The sequence below is a fragment of the Muscardinus avellanarius genome (assembly GCF_963383645.1).
Source record: "Muscardinus avellanarius genome assembly, chromosome: 1".
NCBI classification, from domain to species: domain Eukaryota; kingdom Metazoa; phylum Chordata; class Mammalia; order Rodentia; family Gliridae; genus Muscardinus; species Muscardinus avellanarius.
Window position 1 is genome coordinate 101502177 of NC_137786.1, and position 20563 is coordinate 101522739.

At 46.5% G+C, this 20563-nt stretch overlaps 1 protein-coding gene across 1 annotated transcript in view; it reads left to right on the forward strand.

Moving 5' to 3' along the window:
- PSD2 (pleckstrin and Sec7 domain containing 2) overlaps nt 1-19088 on the forward strand; it is a gene marked incomplete at both ends in the record, with an annotated part of 39095 nt that extends 20007 nt beyond the window's left edge. Inside the window, 8 exons of the mRNA XM_080713199.1 lie at nt 7662-7751; nt 9491-9534; nt 10546-10736; nt 10888-10958; nt 11295-11452; nt 12310-12454; nt 15178-15321; nt 18879-19088. Coding sequence (XP_080569325.1) covers nt 7662-7751; nt 9491-9534; nt 10546-10736; nt 10888-10958; nt 11295-11452; nt 12310-12454; nt 15178-15321; nt 18879-19088 — 1053 coding nt within the window. The remainder of the gene's footprint in view (nt 1-7661; nt 7752-9490; nt 9535-10545; nt 10737-10887; nt 10959-11294; nt 11453-12309; nt 12455-15177; nt 15322-18878) is intronic.
- Nucleotides 19089-20563: the final 1475 nt, after the last annotated feature.

The window sequence follows — 20563 nt, forward strand, 5'->3', positions numbered from 1 at the left end:
TTCAAACCTGCTTGATCCTCCTGTCTCTGCCCCCCCAAGTGTGGGGATTACAAGCGTGCGTCACCACATCTGGCTTATTCTTTATCTTGAAACAAGGTCTCACTGAGTTGCAAGGGACCTCTCTAAGTAGCTGAGGCTGTCTTTGAACTGTGATTCTCCTGTCTCAGCCTCCCAAATGTTGAGATTATAAGAGTGCGCCACCACGCCCGGCTTGTTCTTTTCTTTTTTAATTCTAGCCATCCTATGGCATGCACCTGTAATTCCAGCTACTTGGGAGGCTGAGGCAGGAAGATCACAGATTTGAGGCCAGCATGCAGTAATTTTTTTTTCCCCCCTGGGGATGGAACTCAGGGGCATTCTACCTCCGAGCTACACCCCTGCCCATTTTTTTTTTTTTATTCTTTATTTTGAAACAGGGGCTCACTGAGTTGCAAAAGGCCTCACTAAGTAGTAGCTGAAGCTGTCTGAGAACTGAGATCCTCCTGTCTCAGCCTCCCAAATGCTGGATTACAAGTGTGCACCATCACATCCAGCTAACATACAGTAATTTAACAAGATCCTGTTTCAAAATAATACTAATACTAATACTAATACTACTAATAATAAGGCTCTGTAGCCCCTAGGTTAAGTCCCCAGTTCTCCCTCCTCATTTTTTTTTTGAGAAAATCTTAAATTTCCCAGGTTGGCCTGGAATTTGTGACCTTCCTGCTGCAGCCTTCCAAGTAACTGAGATTACAGGCATGTGCCACCATGGGTTCTTTTGAATTTTTTTTTTTTTTTAGTACTGGGGATGGAACCCAGGGGCATTCTACCTCCAAGCTACACCCTCTGCCCTATTTTTTATTCTTTATTTTGAAACAGGGTCTCACTGAGTTGCACAGGGCCTCACTAAGTAGCTGAGGCTGTCTGCGAACCGCGATCCTCCTGTTTCCCAGAATGCTTGGATTACAAGCATGCGCCACCATGCCTGGCTCCCAGCCCTATTTTTCTTTCTTTCTTTCTTTCTTTCTTTCTTTCTTTCTTTCTTTCTTTCTTTCTTTCTTTCTTTCTTTCTTTCTTTTTTTTTTTTTGAGGGTCTGGGGATGGAACTCAGGTGCATTTGGCCTCTGAGCTACACCCCCTGACCTATTTTTTTATTCTTTATTTTGAAACAGGGTCTCACTAAGTTATGGAGGGCTTCACTAAGTAGCTGAGGCTGTCCACAAACCATGGTCCTACGGTCTCAGCATCCCGAATGCTGGGATTACTAGCGTGCGCCACCACACCGGCGTCTTTTGTAGTTTTTGAGTGTATAAATCTTTTACCTCCTTGACTGAACTTTATAAATAACACGTTATATACTTTTGTAAGTGAAATTATTTTCTTAATTTTATTTTCTGATTTTTTTTCTTGCTAGTATGTAGAAATGTAACTGATTTTTGTGTGTTGATCTTGTATTCTGCAACTATGCTGAATTTATTAGTTATAATAGATTTTAGGGTGGATGTTTTTAGGATTTTCTACATATAAAATTATGTGATCTGCAACTAGAGATATTTTACTTCTTTTCTAAGTTGGATGCGTTTTGTTTCATTTCCTTTTTTCTTTTTTGGTACTGGGGGTTGAACCCAGAGGCATTCTACCTCTGAGCTATAATACTAGCCTTATTTTTTTTTTTTAATTTTTACTTTGAAATAGGGTTTTGCTAGCTTGATGAGAATCCCACTACTTGCTAAGCTGTTCTTGAACCTGTGATCCTCCCATCTCAGCCTCCCAAGTACTGGGATTATAGGAGTGCGCCACCACACCTGCTTTTTCTCTTTTTCTTGCTAATTGCCATGGCTAAATCTCTCAGTATGATGTGGAATGGAAATGGGAAAACCAGGCATCCTTGCCCAGGTCCTGATCTTAGGGGAAACTCTGTCTTTCACCACTCAACACAATGGCCGTTGTGGGCTTTTGTAAATGCCCTTTATCCTTTGAGGATGTTCCTTTGTATTTCTAGTTTGTTGAGGGACTTTATTGTGGAGGGGGTTCGATTTTTGTCAAATGCTTTTTCTGCAGCGATTGAAACGATCGTGTTTTTCACCTTCATTCTCTTAATGTGGTGTATTGCCCAGAGAGATCTTTGTATGTTGAACTACCCCTGCATTCCCCAAACACACCCCCTCTGTTGGTGCTAGAGAACCCTTTTAACATGTTGCTTGATTTGGTTTGCTGGTATTTTGTTGAGGATATTCCCACGTATATTCATAATGATTATTGACCCGTAGTTTTCTTTTCTTAGGATGTTTTTGTCTGACGCTGGAATCAGAGTAATGCTGGCCTTATAGAATGAGTTAGGTAGTGTTACTGCCTTCAGTTTTGGGGGAGATTTGAATGGCCTAGTGTTAATTTTTTAACATGTTCTTTAAAATTCACCAGCAAAGAGATGGGTGTGGTGGTGCACACCTTTAATCCCAGTACTTGGGAGGCTGAGACAGGAGGATCACAGATTCTTAGTCACTTACAGCAATTTAGTGAGGCCCGCCACAAATTAGTGAGACTCTGTTTAAAAAAAAAAGATAAAATAGGGCTGGGGTGTAGCTCAGAAATAGAATGCCTCTGGGTTTAATCTCCAGTACTGCGTTTGCGTGCGCACACACACACACACACACACACACACACACACACACTCTCTCACCAGTGAAGTCATCTGGTTTGAGGATTTTTCTTGTGAGATTTTTGATTACTGAATCAATCTCTTTACTTGTTATAACTTTATTCATATTTTTATTTCTTCTTGAACCAGTTTTATGTTGTGTGTTTTTAAGAATTATTCATCTAGATCATCTAATTTTTGGGCATATCGTTATTTAGTTTTCTTGCTGAGTTTTTAGCTCCTTGCTGTCCTTTTATAAAGTGAGCGGTGTTAAAAGCTCCAGCCACCAGGTTTGGTGGCACACATCTGTGATCCCGGTACATGGGAGGCTGAGACAGGAGGATCCCAAGTTCAAAGGCAGCCCCGGCAACTTAGAGAGGCCCTCTGCAACTTAGTGAGACCCTGTTTCAAAATAAGAAATAAAATTGGGTTAGGGGTGCAACTTGGAGGTAGAATGCCTCTGGGTTTCATCCCTAGTACCAAAAAGAAAAAAAAAAAGAAAAGAAAAAGAAAAAAAAAAAAAGAAAAGCTCCAACCAAGGTTTGACTGTGTTCTTTTGGCCTTGTCAAATTTTCTCATATATATTTATATATCTCCATATTTTGAAGCTGTGCCTATGGGTATACACAAATTTAGGTGGATTATGTTTTCTGGTGCTTTGACTCTTGTGTCATTATGAAAATGTCCCTTCCTATCTCCAGTAATGCTTTTTGACATTCAACCTGTTTCAAAGATATTGATGTAGCTATGCTGAAATTCTTCTAGCTGCATGTACATTCTTTTCTGTCCTTTTGCTTCCAGATGCCTATTACTTTATATTTAAGACATGTCTCTTGTATCATATACATTTGTGTGTGTGTGTGTGTGTAACTGGGGATTGAACCCAGGGGCATTCTACCTTTGAGCTACACCCCCAGCCCTGCTTTTTATTCTTTATTTTGAAACAGGGTCATACAATTGTGGAGGGCCTCACTAAGTAGTTGAGGCTGGTCACAAACCTGAGATCTCTTGTTTCAGCCTCTCAAGTACTGAGATTAAAGTGTGTGCCACCATACCCAGCTATCATATATTAAAAAAAAATCATGTCTGGTAATTACCTTTTAACTTGACCATTTAATGAGTTTATATATATTTGAATTTAAACATGCCAGGTTACTATTTGTTTTCTCTTTGATTCATCTGTTCTATATTCTTTTCCTCCTTTTCTTGCTTACTTTTGGATTATTTAAATATCCAATATATATTTAAATAGCCAATATATATACATATATAAATATAATTTTTGCAGTTCAAAAATATATACATGTATTTTTTTTTTTGTGGTGTTGGGGATTGAACCCAGGGGCATTTTACCTCTGAGCTATACTTCCTGCCTAATTTTTTATTCTTTATTTTGAAAAAGGGCCTCACTAAGTTGTGGAGGGCCTCACTAAGTAGCTGAGGCTGGCCTTGAACCTGCGATCCTCCTGTCTCAGTGTTCCAAGTACTGGGATTACAAGTGCACCACCATGCTTTATTTAAATATTTTTGAAGCTTAGCGTGGTGGTGCACACTTGTAATCCCAGTACTTTGGAGGCTGAGACAGAAGGATTGCACAGGTTTGAAGCCAGCCTCAGCTACTTGGTGAGGTTCTTGGCAACTTAGTGAGACCCTGTTTCCAAATAAAATATAAAGCAGGCCTGGGAGTGTAGCCCGGGGTAGAAAGCCCTAGGTTCCATCCTCAGTAACACACACACACACACACACACACACACACACACACACACACACATTTTTTTAACTGCATTTTTCTCCTGTTACTTTGTTGAGTGTTCATTTTTTTAGAATTCTTTTTGTGGTTTGCCATATGTATCTCTGGCTTATTAAAGTACCTTTACAAAATTTTGAAAGCCAGCTGGGCGTGGTGGCTAATCCCAGCATTTGGGCGGTTGAGACAGGAGATCACGGTTCAAGGACAGCCTCAGCTACTTAGTGAGGCCCTTTGCAACTCAGTGAGACCCTGTTTCAAAATAAAGAATAAAAAATAGGGTTGAGGGTGTAGCTCGGAGGTAGAATGCCCCTGGGTTCCATCCCCAGTACCACACACACAAAAATAATAATAAATAAATAAATTGAAAGCCCTATTTTTGCTTTTGTCCTTAATTAGAGAAAGTGTTTTTTGGTCATCTATTTTTTTCTTATTTTGTTCTGAATCTTATTGGTTCAGTTATTTATGGGAAATAATTTCTTCATGTGTTTGTTTTCTTTTCTTTTTTTTGCGGGTCTGGGGATGGAACCCAGTGGCATTTGACCTCCAAGCTACATCCCCTGCCCTATTTTTTTATTCTTTATTTTGAAGCAGGGTCTCACTAAGTTGCGGAGGGCCTCACTAAGTAGCTGAGGCTGTCCGCAAACCTCAATCCTCTGGTTTCAGCCTCCCAAATGCTGGGATTACAAGCGTGTGCCACCATGCCCGGCTTGTTTGTTTTCTTGAATTAAAGTTTTTGTGGGGATACTTAAAAAAATAAAGTACTTTCACCACTTCCTGGGCAGTGTAATACAACAACAACAACAACAACAACAATAATAATAATAGTAAAAAAAACTCAAATTCTGTTTGCTGCTTCTCAACTTTTTTTTCTATACAGTGCTGGGGGTCAAATCCAGGGCAAGTGCTCTACCACTGAGCTACACCCCCGGATCGCTCTCTCCTTACATATTACTGTTATCATGCCTTTAAACTATTATATCTAGTCGGGCGTGGCGGTGCACGCTTGTAATCCCAGCATTCAGGAGGCTGAGACCGGAGAGTCGCGATTTGCGGACAGCCTCAGCTACTTAGTGAGGCCCTCTGCACCTCAGTGAGACCTTGTTTCAAAATAAAGAATAAAAAATAGGGCAGGGGCTGTAGCTCAGTGGTTGAATGTCTCTGGGTTCCATCCCCAGACCTGAAAAAAAAAAAACCCGATTATATCTGTATATATTTTATTCCCCAGAAAATTTTATCATTGCTCTATACAATCAGTATTCAGAGTTATCCTCTCCTCCCGTTGCTCTTCCTCCCTTTCTGCTTCTCCATGCTTCTACCTGGAATAATTTTTCTTCAGATTGAAGAACTTCCTCTAGAATTTGCCTTTTAATTTCAATTTTTTGTTGAAGTATGACTGGGTGCTTCCCAGGGCCCCTTGTTCCTGGAGGGCCCTGAACTCCAGTGTTTGTTCTCCAGCCTTTGGAGAACTCCTGCTTCCAGGAGGAGCGCCGCTCCCTGCTGGGCCCCCCTCGCCACTGTGGCTTCTTGTCAGAATCTTCGTCTCTTTTCTGTTTCTCCAGTGCTGTCATGCAGATGTCTTATTGATTTTGACTGACAGTTGTTTCTGTTGAGAAGTTTCCTCTGGAACAACATCGTCTGTCATTGTTAGGATTGGAAATCTTTTCCAGTTGTGTTTTGAGTTTGCACCCCTGGCTAATGGCTGGAGAGCATTCAGTGGGTGTGGAATTCAAAGACGGCATTACCAACATTTCTTTTGTATCCTTCTGTTACAGATGCACACACAACACATACATGGCTATATGGTTATATCCAGTCATGCAGATATGTGCATGTAAAAATATGCATAGGAACATGAAACAAATACATATCAAGGCACAGCTCCTTAACCCTTCGGAAAATTTAGAAAATTCTTGCTTGTCAGCCTATAAAACCTTACATCATTGTTTTCCAAATTATTTCTGTGGTGTATGAATATTCCACATGACCTTAATACATTCTTTTTGCTAAAAGAGTACCAATGACAATAAATTTGGGGAAGTATACATGGAATCCTCTCTGTGGGGAATCCCAACACACAAAAGCTTGTTAAAGACTGAAACATGTAAATCAACTTATTTGATTATGAAATCCTTTTTTTGAAAAAAATTTTTGGTACTGGGGATTGAAACCAGGGATGTTCTACCTCTGAGCTACACCCCAGCTCAATTTTATTTTTTATTTTGAAACAGGGTCTCATTAAGTTGCAGAGGGCCTCACTAAGTAACTGAGGTTGGCAGCGAACCTGCGATCCTTCTGTCTCAGCCTCCCAAGTACTGGGATTACAAGTGTGCACCACCACACCTTACTATGAAATCCCTTTTTGAGAGAATACCTCCTCTCCTCTCATGGATATCAGGGTTCTAGAGGTGAATCTTGGGAAACACGACCTAATAGCAAACCCAAAGCTTCCTCAGATGTAGATACTCCAAGGAGAGTCTGGAAGCATGGCCATCTGTGTTGGCTGTGGAGGGCTCACCCCTCTACTTTTCAGTGGTTAGTAAAGGGCCTACCTTTCAGATGCAGCCTTGCTTTGGGTCTCGGGAGTGGAATCATGTGCTCAGGTTCTCTTTGTATCAGCCCAGCTCAGCATGGGGCACCTGTGTGTGTTGGTGGACAATGATTTTTGACTCTCCGAAGACCAAACTCTCCCTTACTTCACCTACCTTTTGGAGGTCTTGCTGCCTCTCCGTGCAGGTGAGAGGGAGAGGCGGTTGTGGCGGAATTCACAGAGTTTCTGCTCAGGAGCCAAGAGGTCTGGGTTCAAGTGCTGGTGCTGAGTGACCCTGGGAGAGAGTTAACCGTGGAGGAGCGGGTGAGAGCTTGGGCTTTGATGTCAGACACATTGGCCCTTCCACATCCTTGCTGTGTGATCATGGGCATGTCACTTCACCTCCCTGCACCTCAGTTTCCTTACCATGTGGCAAGAGATAATAAGATAATGCATGTCAAGTACAACCTCTGGAACATAGTAGCCGCCTGGCAAATGTCAGATGCTGTAATATTCCAACCAAACCTGATTCCTTCATCTGGGTTTGAAAAGAACCCCAACCTTACACGATGCTGGAGCATCAAATAGAACCTTGAAACCCAAAGAGTTTGTCAACTCTTTGAGACAAGGAGAACTCCAGGCACTTGGACTCATTGCTGTCCTTGGTGCCGCCTCATGTCTTCTGGCTGGGCAGGGCGGGGTGTGGGGACCACACCAGCCTCCTTTCTTACTCTCGGGCAGAACCACTTGCTTCTCTATTACAGAACATTGGCAAGAAGATGTCCTGCCAGCAATTCATCGCTAACTTGGACCAGCTGAATGATGGCCAAGACTTTGCCAAAGACCTGCTGAAGGTACGATCTGCCAAGGGTTCCCAGCCCCCCGGCCGTGCCCCAGGTGGGTGGAGAGAAGTCTCTGCCCCATTAGATATTGACATTCCAGCCCTTAATGCCAGGGACAGGGCCACTGTGACTTTGGGACAGAGTTAGAGACCAGGGATTTTAGCGGTTGACGATTTTGTGTTCCAGGAGTGAGGCACGACGGTGGCTTTCTGTGATTTGTCTTCAGTGCCCCAGTTGTCATCCTTGCTGCCACAGTAATAGTCACCACTACCATCAGTTGTCACAGCTATCCCCCCACCTTCTTCATCACCACCACCTTCACCACCACCACCGTCATCACGTGCACACATTCCTCTGACATCAAGGGTTAAAGGAATCAGTTTTCTTTAGAGGCTGAATCCCATTTGGAGCTCTGGTATTTTCAACCTGGTCAGTTCTCCACCTTGGAGGAAGGAAGAGGAGCAGGTTATAGGGGGTAGATAATTAGTTCAATAATACTAATACTAATAATTATTATTATTACTACTACTACTATTATTATTTTTGCAGTACTGCGGATAGAACCCAGGGACATTCTACCTCTGAGCTACATCCCCAGCCCTATTTTTTATTCCTTATTTTATTTTATTTTATTTTTTTTTGTATTTGAGGTGGAACCCAAAGGCTTTTCTACCTCCAGGCTATACTCCCAGACCTATTTTATGCTTTATTTGGAAACAAGGTCTCACTAAATTGCTGAGAGCCTCACTCAGTAGCTGAGGCTGGCTTCAGACCCGTGCGATCCTCCTGTCTCAGCCTCCCAAGCACTGGGATTACAAGCCTGCGCCACCTTGCCTTATTTTAAAACATTACTTATTTTAAAACAGGGTCTCACCGAGTTGCAGAGGACCTCACTAAGTAGCTGAGGCTGTCTGGGAACCATAATACTCCTGTCTCAGCCTCTCAAATGCTGGGATTACAAGCGTGTGCCACCGTGCCTGGCTTAATTAGTTCATTTTAGAGTGTGGATTTTAATGGCCTGGTGGCTTCAGGAGGGTAGTTGAATTGTGAGTGTGTAGGTAAACACATATGATTATTATGCATCAATTAAAAATAAAATGGAAAAAAGAGAACATTAGCTCCATCTCTGTTTTTACCATAATTATCTTTTGCCATTAAGAAATACTTGTTAATATATCTGTGAGATCAAACCATCCACTTATCCATCCTTCCCTCTCCCCACCTACTTACTCACTTCTTCATGCACACACACTCCTGTCATCCACTCAGTCACTCACCTAACCGCCCACTCACTCACCCATCACTCATTCATGTGCCTCAAACACTACCCGCCAAGCACACGCCCATCCACCCATGGTGCACTTATCCATTCCCCCATTCATCCATCTGCTCATCCATTAACTGTCCATCGTCCATCCATCCATTTGTCCATCCATTTTGTTGAGCTTATACTGTATGTTGAGTTCTAGATTAGGCACTGGTGATTCAGTGGTGAATAAGATGAACAACTCCTGAATTTATGAAGTGCATGGTCTCTTGGGATGACAGACAGTGAATGATCATGTAACTAAATATCAGCCATCCATATATCCACCCCTCCACTCATCTATCCATCTAACAAACAAGTTTGAATCAAACACACCTTGCCCACTAGCTGAAAAGGTGCTCCTTCACTGAACCCATGTTGCTGGAAGTGGATGAAGATTTTTTGACTCTTCACCTGAACTTCTCTCTCTTTTCCCCTCTCCCAGACCCTTTACAACTCCATCAAGAATGAGAAGCTGGAATGGGCCATGTGAGTGGTGCCTGTGGGCACAGGTGTGGGGTGATTGCGTCACTGGGAGAGGGAGTGGCGAGGGGTGCAGGTTAGTCACACTGACCACTCTCCATGGTGCTGATTTCTCCCAACCCAGGGCTCTGAGGACGCCTGTCCAACTGGCTGGCACTCATTATTCAGTTTTCTTTTGGACTCATTTTCTATCTGCATAAGAAATGTGCAGTGTTTGCATTCCTGTGGAATAGACTGAACTGTTACCTTACTTCCATGATGCCCACACTGGTTTTCTGTACTGAGGACATTGTCATATTCTCACCAGTGACAGCTCTTTTCTCTTTGGGAAGCAGGCAAGGCAGGAAGCGCAGGATCCCTGCAACCCTGAGAATATGACCATGTTTAGGTGGTAACTGCTTTTGGTGGTGGGGAGGGGTGATGTCTCCTTCCCCTGTGACGGCAGTGAGGCCCAGAGGTGCCTAGCCACCTGGAACGAGGGTTGGAAATACTGCTGGTTGGAGAGGCTCTGTGGGGGAGCCGGTCCCAGCTGCATTCCCCAGGGAAACCTCTCTAGAGGTCCCCATGGGGGATAGTGACACTCCTCTACTAAGGCTCTCCTGGTGGGTCCTGACCCCAGGGGCCTTGCCTGCCAGCCTGCCTGATACAAGTGTGTGGGCATGGTTTGTGCAGCAGCTTGCCTGCCCAAGGGCTAGAGATCCCTGGGCAGGACTTTCAGGGCTGGTGAAAGAAGAAGGAAGACTGGGAAGGAGACCTGGGGATAGTAAAGCCTCCAACTTTGTGATCAAGGGTAAGGATCAGCTTAGAGGTCCCAAATCAAAGATCAGAGGTCAGGGGTCAGAAATGAAGACCGAGGGGAAGAGTTAGAGATGAGTATCTGTGATCTGGAACCTCCTCCCCTCTGCCTCCTGGGCCTGGACTTCCCCTCTGACCCCAGCTCCCAGAGGGGTGCAGGGGCCACAGGGATGTGGGGCGAGGCCTCCCTGGAGGTGGCACTAAAGCCTGGTACCTTCCTAGTGATGAAGATGAGCTGAGGAAATCCCTTTCTGAGCTGGTGGATGACAAGTTTGGGACAGGCACGAAGAAGGTGACACGGATCCTGGACGGCGGCAATCCCTTCCTGGATGTCCCGCAGGCTCTCAGCGCCACCACCTACAAGCATGGCGTGCTGACTCGGAAGACTCATGCCGATATGGATGGCAAGAGGAGTGGGTATCAGGCCAGAGAAAGGGCTCAGGGAGGGATGTGGCACAGGGGGCCGCTCCTCTGGGGAGGCACACACAGGCGGCCGTGCAGGGGGAGGCAGGGAGATGTTGGAGTGGGTGCTTGCAGCCACAGTATCTGTGCTCCCCTCCCCAGCACCCCGTGGGAGGCGCGGCTGGAAGAAATTCTACGCGGTGCTCAAAGGGACCATCCTGTACCTGCAGAAGGTGAGAGGCTGTGCAGAGTCCTTACCTAGGAAGGGCCAGCCCATCCAGCCCTTGCCCTTGGTGCGTGGGGGCGCCTGGCCAGGGAGGGACGGCTGCGTCCTTCCCCCAGCAGGGACTTGGCATGGGTGCACTCAGGGCTTGGGAGGTTTGGGGGAGGAGTCTTTGAAATGCCTAGTGGCTCAGTGGCTTCTCTGTGTCAGGCCTCTGGTAGTCTGGGGGACAGGGGAGGGGCACCTGGAGCGATTCTTGTTAGTGTAGAAGGAGGTGGAGGGGTAGTGTGAGGAGGAGGACATGGGGGTCCGTAAGCCAGAGTGGCTGATGACAGCCCTCCCCCAGGATGAGTACAGGCCTGACAAGGCCCTGTCGGAGGGTGACTTGAAGAATGCCATTCGTGTGCACCATGCTCTGGCCACCAGGGCCTCTGACTACAGCAAGAAGTCCAACGTGCTCAAGCTGAAGACGGCCGACTGGAGGGTCTTCCTCTTCCAGGCTCCGTGAGTAGCTGAGGGAGCCCTTATTCCTACCTGGGCTCAGGGCTGCGGCACCGATGCTGCATGCACCCCGCTCCTGGCATCTCAGTGTAGACATCCCAGCTTCCGGTACACATCAGCCACTAGAGTGAGCAAGTGTGTCCATTGACACAGACCAACAGCTGGTTTTCAAAGTGGGGGCCCCTCAGAAGTACCTGGAAATCGCTTAGAAATACAACCTTGCTGGGCCACCTTTGACCTGCGGAATTAGAAACTCAAGGATAGGGCCCTGGCGACTGTGTTTTAACAAGCCCGGCAGGAGCTACTGATGCCACTGAAGTCCCTGGACGATGGGGCAGATGGAATCTACCAATCACTCTTGACATGAAAATTAAGCAGCGAGACTCCCCCTCCTTTGGCCTGAATGGCCTTCCTTCTATTCCTCAGCACCCCATCCTTCTGCAGTTTCAGATTGGGGTTTCAGGTGTCAGATGGACTTACAAGGATGGAGACTGGTAGGTGAGGCCTGGGGATCACTGCGGCAGGCAGTGTACAGGACGTGAGGCCCTGCGGGGCCACCAGCTGTTGGCTATTGTCCTGCTTCTCTGAGCTTGTGTGCTCTAGGGCTGTTAGCTCCAGGACCATTAATTCCAGACCTGCGCAGGTTTATTTTCACATAAAAATCCAGGTTTGCTGGGAGCTGGGACAGAAGGGGAGTTCCCTGCCCAGGGCGGTCACGCCGCTTCCTCCCTTCCTCCTTCGCCCGCCTGTGGAAGGGTACCTGTGCCCTCTCTGTGCCAGGCCTAATACTGGGTCCTGGGGGCCGGGCGAGGGGATAGCGAGTCCTATTGTGAGAAGCGGGCGCCCTCTCCTGTCCCCAGGAGCAAGGAAGAAATGCTGTCCTGGATCCTGAGGATCAACCTGGTGGCTGCCATCTTCTCAGCCCCGGCCTTCCCCGCAGCTGTCAGCTCCATGAAGAAGTTCTGCCGGCCCCTGCTGCCCTCCTGCACCACTCGCCTCTGCCAGGTGTGGCCTCCCACCAAGGCATCCAGCCACGCTGCCACCTCTGCAGGCTGCGTCCCACCCGGCTCCCTCCCCAGGCTTCCTGGTCCTGGGCTGAGAGACCAGGGAAGGGAAGGGCAGGTGCTCTCCAGCTCCACATGCCCCTCTCCCACTCCCAGAAGGGAAGACCACAGGACGCATGCCACACGAGGCCTGGCTGACTCCTGGGCGGTGCATCCTGTGGATGTGACTGAGGATCTGTGGCATGGTGTGTGTGTGTGTGTGTGTGTGTGCATAAATACGAGTGGATGCCTGTGTCAGAGGGAGCTAGAGACAGGTGAGACTTGGCAGACCCTCGTCTAATGCACTTTCTAATTTTTAACGTAACACCATTATCAATACGTATTAATTGTATAAATTAGTACCATCTATGGACATTTCATACATGCATGCATCATGTATTCAGCATGTCCGTTCAGCCTTCTTCTGCATGTACTCCCCCTTACTTTCCCCACTCCCGAGTGAGTAATCCTCCTTCTACTTTCAGCTCAACTTTTTTTAGTTTCCATATGTGTGAGAGAACATGTGATACTGGTCTTCCTGTGTCTGGTTTATTTCATTGAATTTTGCTGCAAATAGTAGGATTCATTCTTATTTGTGGCTGAATAATACTTCTTTGCTTGCACACGTTAATGTGTATATATCATTTTTTATCCATATATCTATTGGTAGCACCTAGACTGATTTTTCATTTTATGTCTTAGCTATTGTGAGTAGTGCTGAAACAAACAAACAAACAACCATAGGAGCGCAGGTGTATCTTTTGTGTGCTGATTTCATTGCCTTTGGATATATACCGAGGAGTTGTAAAGCTGGTTAATATGGTAGCTCTCTATTTTCAGTTGTTTGAGGAATGTCCATACTGTTTTTTTTTTTTATTTATTTTTTTTTTTTTTAGTTTGGGGATGGAATCCGGGGCATTTGACCTCCAAGCTACACCCCCTGCCCCATTTTTTATTCTTTTATTTTGAAACAGGGTCTCACTGAGTTGTGGAGGGCCTCACTAAGTAGCTGAGGCTGTCCGCGAACCATGATCCTCCTGTCTCAGCCTCCAGAATGATGGGATGACAAGCGTGTGCCACCATGCCCGGCTCCATACTGTTTTTGATAATGGTTATATTAATTTACATAATCACCAACAGTGTATAAGGTTTTTTTTTTCTCTACATCCTCTCTGGTATTTGTTATTTATTTTCTGATAATGTCCAGTGGTTTCTTTTTCTTTTGGTATTGGGGATTGAACCCAAGGACATTCTACCCCCAGCCCTATTTTTTTATTATTTTATTTTATTTTTTGGTGGAACCCAAGGGCTTTCTACCTCCGGGCTATACTCCCAGACACACACACACAAACACACACACATACACACACACACACACACACACACACACACACATATATATATATGTATATACATATATTATTTTGAAACAGGGTCTCACTAAGTTGCTGAGAGCCTCACTAAGTAGCTGAGGCTGGCTTCGAACCTGTGCGAGCCTCCTGTGTCAGCCTCCCAAATGCGGGGATTACAAGCGTGCGCCACCATGCCCAGCTCTTTTTATTTTGAGACAGGATTTTATTAAATTGCCGAGGGCCAACTGGGCATGGTGGCACATGCTTGTAATCCCAGTATTTGGAAGGCTGTGACAGGAAGATTGCAATTTGAGGACAGCCACAGCTACTTAGTGAGACCCTGTTTCAAAATAAGGAATAAAAATAGGGCTAGGGTGTAGCTTGGAGGTAGAATGCCCTGAGTTCCATCCCCAGTACCATAAAAAATATAATAAATGAAATAAATTGCTGAGGACTTCACAAAGTTGCTAAGGCTGGCCTGGAGCCTGTGATCCTCCTGACTCAGCCTCCCAAGTTCTGAAATTATAGCTATACATGATACCGCGTCCAGCTTGCAGCGTTCTTTTGATGTCTTAAAATTAATGTATCCTTAAATGATTTATTTGTAATCCTCCAAAAATCTCATCAAGACTCCAAGATTTCAAGGTATTTTTGGAGCAGAAAGGACAAATGGGGCAGAACTTGAAAGGCAGAAATCCAGAGATGCTCTAGACGCCCAGTCTGCCAGCCTTTGTCCTTGTCCAGATGGGTCCTTGTCCCCACGGAGCTCTGGGGGCTCCGAATATGCCCAGAGCTCCTCCATGTGTGTAAACAGTGGCTGTACCCAGACCACACAATGCACAACCACACGGGCACACACACATGCTCAAGTGTGCACACACAGAGGGCACTCACACACACACGTGCACACTATACAAAGGGGCCGGGCTGTACCGCGGCGGGCGGGATGTATGCATACTTGTCTGTCTGTGACAGCGTTTCAGTCTGTCTTTGGGTGTGATCCTGGCTCTGTGGCTGTCGTGCACATCTGAGAATGAATGGGAATGGAGGCGTGTGTGTGTGTGTGTGTGTGTGTGTGTGTGTGTGTGTGTGATGGAGTGTGCGTGGGCACAGGTGACAGGGCCTCATTCCCTAAACCTGCAGGGGCACTGAGGAGAGCTCCTGTGGGGCAAGGGGAGGAAGGAGGGAGGAGCACCCCGAGGTCCAGAGCCTAGCTCTGTCCCCCCCACCCTGTGCATTTGGGGAACCCTTGCTGGAGCAGCTCCTGTTGGGTTAGACCCATCCCATGGTGTCTCAAGAGTCCGGCCGCATGATCCAGGGCTTGCCCTTGCAGGAGGAGCAGCTGCGGTCTCATGAGAACAAGCTGCGGCAGGTGACGGCGGAGCTGGCTGAGCACCGGTGTCACCCTGTGGAGAGGGGCCTCAAGTCCAAGGAAGCCGAGGAACACCGGCTGAAGGAGCACTATCTCACGTTTGAGGTGGGCTTTGACGAGGAGAATGGTGAGGGTCCAGGCTGGGGCCAGAGAGGAGGCTGCCTGTCCTCCACCTCCCGCCGCCAACATCCTTCCACAGCCGGGGCTTCTAGTTTGGATATCCCCTATTCTGGGGACTTCCCTGAGGCAGGTGTAATCGAATTCTGAACCATGGCCACCAAATCGTAATTGAACAATTGTGGCCTCACTTGGGTCTCTCCAAGAGCACTGGGGAGGCTCCAGGGCAATGCGTCCCCTTCCCGGTCCTTCCCTACCCCACCTCCCAGGAAGGCCCAGCTTCTCTGGAAACTTGTCCACCAGCCCACAGAACTCTCAAGCCCTGTCCACCTGCCTCTCCGCCTTGGTCTCATTTTCTTCCTACATCTGTGATTACAAAGCAGAATGACTTCATCCCTCCCACACTCCCTTCTTTCCCTGTCTCCCCATCCAGTACCCTGACTGTGCCTCATGGTGCTCTGCAGACAGGCTGACCTTGCGTCACCTTGGGGGAGGGCTGGGGAAGGGCCTGGTTGAGGGAGAAAGGCAGGAAGCACAGGAGGGGAAATGAGGCTCAGAGAGTCTGGAGCACCTGCCTGAGGTGATGCAGTTAACAGGCAGGACCCTAGCCAGGTGACAGATGCAGCTCCCGTCCTCACCTGGCTTGATGCAGGGGAGCAGGCGAGCCCAGGGGGAAAGGTCTCACTCACGTGGCAGAGTGGGGGTGGGGATGGGGGAGAGAAGCATCCCCTGGTCCTTCCAGCTTCTCCTGCTAAATCTCCCTCTTCAATGTTAGCACCAATTTATAACTTCTCCATGCCTTTACCAGCACTGAGCATTATAAAACATTTTAATCTTTTTTTTTTTTTGGTGCTACTGGGGATGGAACCCTTCTACCTCCGGGCTACACTCTCAGACCTACTTTATATTTTTATTTGGAAACGGTCTCTTAAGCCAGGGAGGCTGGCTTTGAACCTGCACAATCCTCCTGTCTCCACCTCCCAAGCGAGGGGATGACAAGCATGCGCCACCACGCCCGGCTTAATCTTTTCTAATCAGATAGGTTTAATGGATATTGTCTCTTACTATCTTAATTTAGATTAAAAATTTTTAAATTGTGGTAAACCCTGTAACATCTGGGCGTGGTGGCACATGCTTGTAATCCCTGAGTGTCTGAGACTGGAGGAGCGCAAGTTCAAGGTCAATATGTGGTCATTTAGCAAGATCCCATTTAAAAATGTTTTTAAAGGCTGAAGGTGTAACTCAGAGCCCCTGGATTCAATTCCCAGTACGATACCCGCCCCCCCCCTCCCGCACAGTTAAAAAAAAAAAAAATCCGGGAGTGTGGTGGCGGTGCAAGCTTGTAATCCCAGCATTTGAGAGGATCAAGGTTCGAGGACAGCCTCAGCTACTACTTAGTGAGGCCCTTTGCAACTCAGTGAGACCCTGTCTCAAAATAAAAAATAAAAGCTGGGCGTGGTGGCGCACGCTTATAATACCAGTGCCCGGGAGGCAGAGACAGGAGGATCGCGCAGGTTCGAAGCCAGCTGCACTGGTTTAGGAGACCCTGTTTCTAAATAAAAAATATAAAATAGGTCTGGGAGTGTAGCCCGGAGGTAGAAGGGTTTCCAGCAACCCCAGTACCACCAATAAATAAATAAATAAGTAAATAAGTAAGTAAATAAATAAATAAATAAATAAATAAATAAAAGGGCTAGGGGTGTATATCAGACATAAAATGCCCCTCGGTTTCATCCTCAGTACTGAAAGAAGAAAAAAAAAGACCATTAAAACAATTTTTAAACGCATACATAGGTAGTAAGTCTAAGCTGGGTGTGGTGGTGCACGTCTGTAATTCCAGTACCTGAGAGGCGGAGACAGGAGGTCATGAGTTTGAGGCTAGCCTCAGCAACTTAGGGAGACCCTGTTTTAAAATAAAAAGGACTGGGGAGTGGGCTATAGTTCAGAGGTAGAATGCCTCTGGGTTGGATCCCCAGTACAGAAAAAAAAAAAAAAAGAAAAGATTGTCACAAGTAGTAAGGCTACTCACATTATGATGTAAACAATCTTCAGAACTTTTTCATCTTTCCAGACAAATTCTTTACCCATGCCTCCTTCCCTATCCTGTGGCAACCCGGATACTGTACACTGCCTATCTCTATGCTTTTTTTTTTTTTTTGTATGATGCTGGGGATCAAACCCAGAGGCTTTCTACCTCCAAGCTGCATCCTCAGCCCTGTTTTAATTTTTATTTGGATAAATAGGGTCTCACTAAGTTACTGAGAGCCCCACTAAATTACTGAGGCTGGCCTTGAACCTACAGTCCTCCTGTGTCAGCCTCCCAAAGTGCTGCTGGGATGACAGGCATGCACGACTATGGCTGGCCTATTTCTGTGATTTTGACTGCTCTAGATATTCTGTATAAGTGAAATCATATAGAATTTCTTTTTGTGACTGGCTTATGTCACTGAGCATAATGCTAAAGTTCATCCATGTTGTGGCATGTTTCATCAAGTCCTTCCTCTTTATAGCTGAGTAATATTTCATCATATGGAGACAATGCATTTTGTTTATTCATTCATTTCTCAGTGAGCATTTAGGTTAGTGATGAAAATCTTCTCATGTGCTTATTGGAGAAATATATATATTCTTTGGAGAAATACCTATTCATGTTATTTACTCATTTTTAATTGAGTTATTATTTTTTGTTGGTGAGTGGTAGGAATTCTTTATATATTTGAGATATTAATCCCTTATCAGATATATGATTTTCAAATATTTTCTCTCATTCTGTAGGTTGCCTTTTAACTCTGTTGGTTGTATCCTTTGATGTACAGAAGTTTTAAATTTCAATGCAGTCCCATTTTTCTATTTTTTACTTTTGTTGCCTGTGCCTTTGGTATCATACCCAAGAAATCATTGGTAATTATTTATATTTTAAAATTATGAATGAAATTTATGTGCATGTCCCTTGCCTTTTTATTTTTTGTGGTGTTGGGGATTGAACCCAAGGACATTCTACCTTTAAGCTATACCCTCAGAACGTTTTATTTTGAGATAGGATCTTGCTAAGTTGCTGAAGGTTTTGCTAAGTTACTGATGCTGGCCTTGAACCTCAGTCCTTTTTATTTTGAAACAGGATCTTGCTAAGTTGCTGAGAGCCTTGCTAAGTTGCTAAGGCTGGCCTTGAACCCTCCATCCTCCTGTATCAGTCTCCCAAATACTGGGATCATAGGACTGCACCACCATGCCTGGCTTCCCTTCCCTATTTTTATCAGATGGTTACTATTTATTTATTTATTTATTTATTTACCCAGGGGCCTTCTACACTCCCAGACCTATTTTATATTTTATTTGGAAACAAGGTCTCACGAAGTTGCTGAGAGCCTCACTAAGTAGCTGAGGCTGGCTTCAAACCTGCACGATCCTCCTGTCTCAGCTTCCCAAGCACGGAGATTATAAGCGTGTGCCACCATGCCGGGCTTCCTTTTTGATATAACTTAATTTTTTCCCATTTTGTTGTGTGTCTTTTGACCTTGGTTTTGGCCTCTCTGCCTTTTCCCCAGAAAAGCCGTTATGAGACCTATATCCACCTCCTGGCTGTGAAGATCAAAGTGGGCTCGGATGATCTGGAGCGGATCGAGGCTCGGCTGGCCACCCTGGAAGGGGATGATCCTTCTCTCCGGAAGACACACTCGAGTCCTGCCCTCAGTCAGGGTCACGGGTCTGTGACCAGCAGCAAAGCCACAAAGGATGCGGCTGGGCCTGACACTTAGCTCTGCAAATGCCCCAGAGGGCAGTGAGCACAATTCAGCCAGGAGCCACTCAGATCAAGCTCTAGGCAGTTAACAGGCAATGAGAGGGGCTGGTGATCCCGGTGGCCAAGGAGATGGAGCTGCCAGGCATGGCATGGGCCTTCAAGAATCCCGGGCCATCTCTGGCCTCAACCCTCTTGCCAGTCCTTATTGCCCTCCCCACGCGGGGCCTCCCTCGGCAGGCCAGGGTGCGCATGCTCCAGTACCAGCTCACTCGGGGAGCCAGGAGGGCCGCCTCTCCTCATCAAGCTCCTCCTTCCCCTCCGTCTGTGAGGGCGGTCTGGACTCCGGGTCTCAGTTTGGACCCCTATCTTTTCTCCTCATTCTTCCTCTGAGTTGACCAGCAGAAGGTCTGTGGACCACCAGCACCGTCCTCCCCTCCCTCCTCCCAGCAACCTCCGCATCGACCGGTTCTGCCTCACAGCGCAATACCCTGGGACCCAGGCCTGCCTCCGCCGAGGTCCAAGCGGCCTCCGGCAGGCGTGCGTTCACCTCTCCGTCCATCTGTGGAGGTCACCACTGCCTCCTTTTTATACAGACATATTGTATATACATATAAATTATATATAGAAGGAATCCCTTTAAAGATAGTTTTGGAATTGCTATCAGAGGATAAAATCAGATGAAGAAAACACCTATTTTGGAGCCCGGCGTGTTGGCGAGGAGGCTGCCTCGATGCACTGGGAGGACTGGTGGAGGCAGTGTTGACCTCCCCCCAGCCCACCTCTCCTCTTCCGGCTGACCTGTGACTCACAACTGCTCTTCCAGTTGATGCTTTTGGACTAAGTTGATAGGATGTGTGCGCTGCTCCTTCTGTCCCAAGAGCGTCCCTGGTTGGGGTGAACAGGATGGGACCGTGGCCCTATTTGTACTTGGGTCTTAATGTTGGTGTGGCCAGGTTTCTGAGATCCAGAGGTGGCCTCTTCTACAGACCTACTGCAGAGGAATAAGAGCCACTCCACCTTGCAGAAGGCCACCTGTCAACAAGCTCAGTGTGCGGTTAAGGAAGGTTACAGAAGCCATTAATTCTTGGTCCTGAGAAAAGGTGGAACGACGAGTTGCTGACTGTTGATATTTCTTTCATTTTCCTCGTGAACTCCAAAGGCTTAGCTAAGGACATATCTGGGAAGCACACAGGCATCTGCCACATGCCCATCACAGATTAGCATCCTTTAAACCCTGCATTCCGCAGGCCCCAGTTGGTGGGGGGGAGGCTACGCTCAATGTGGTATCAGGAGCCAATCCTTCCTATTGTTTAGACAGATTACTGTAGTTCAGCCAGCAATTTGACCTCTGTGGTCATATATTCCATTAATAAGATAAGTCAGCCTTGCAACTAAATGCCTAACATTTGCAGGCCTTCTCGAGCTCGATGCGGGGACAGTGAGTGTGTGGGGAGATGTAGTGATTTAAATCCAGATGATTTAAGTTGGATC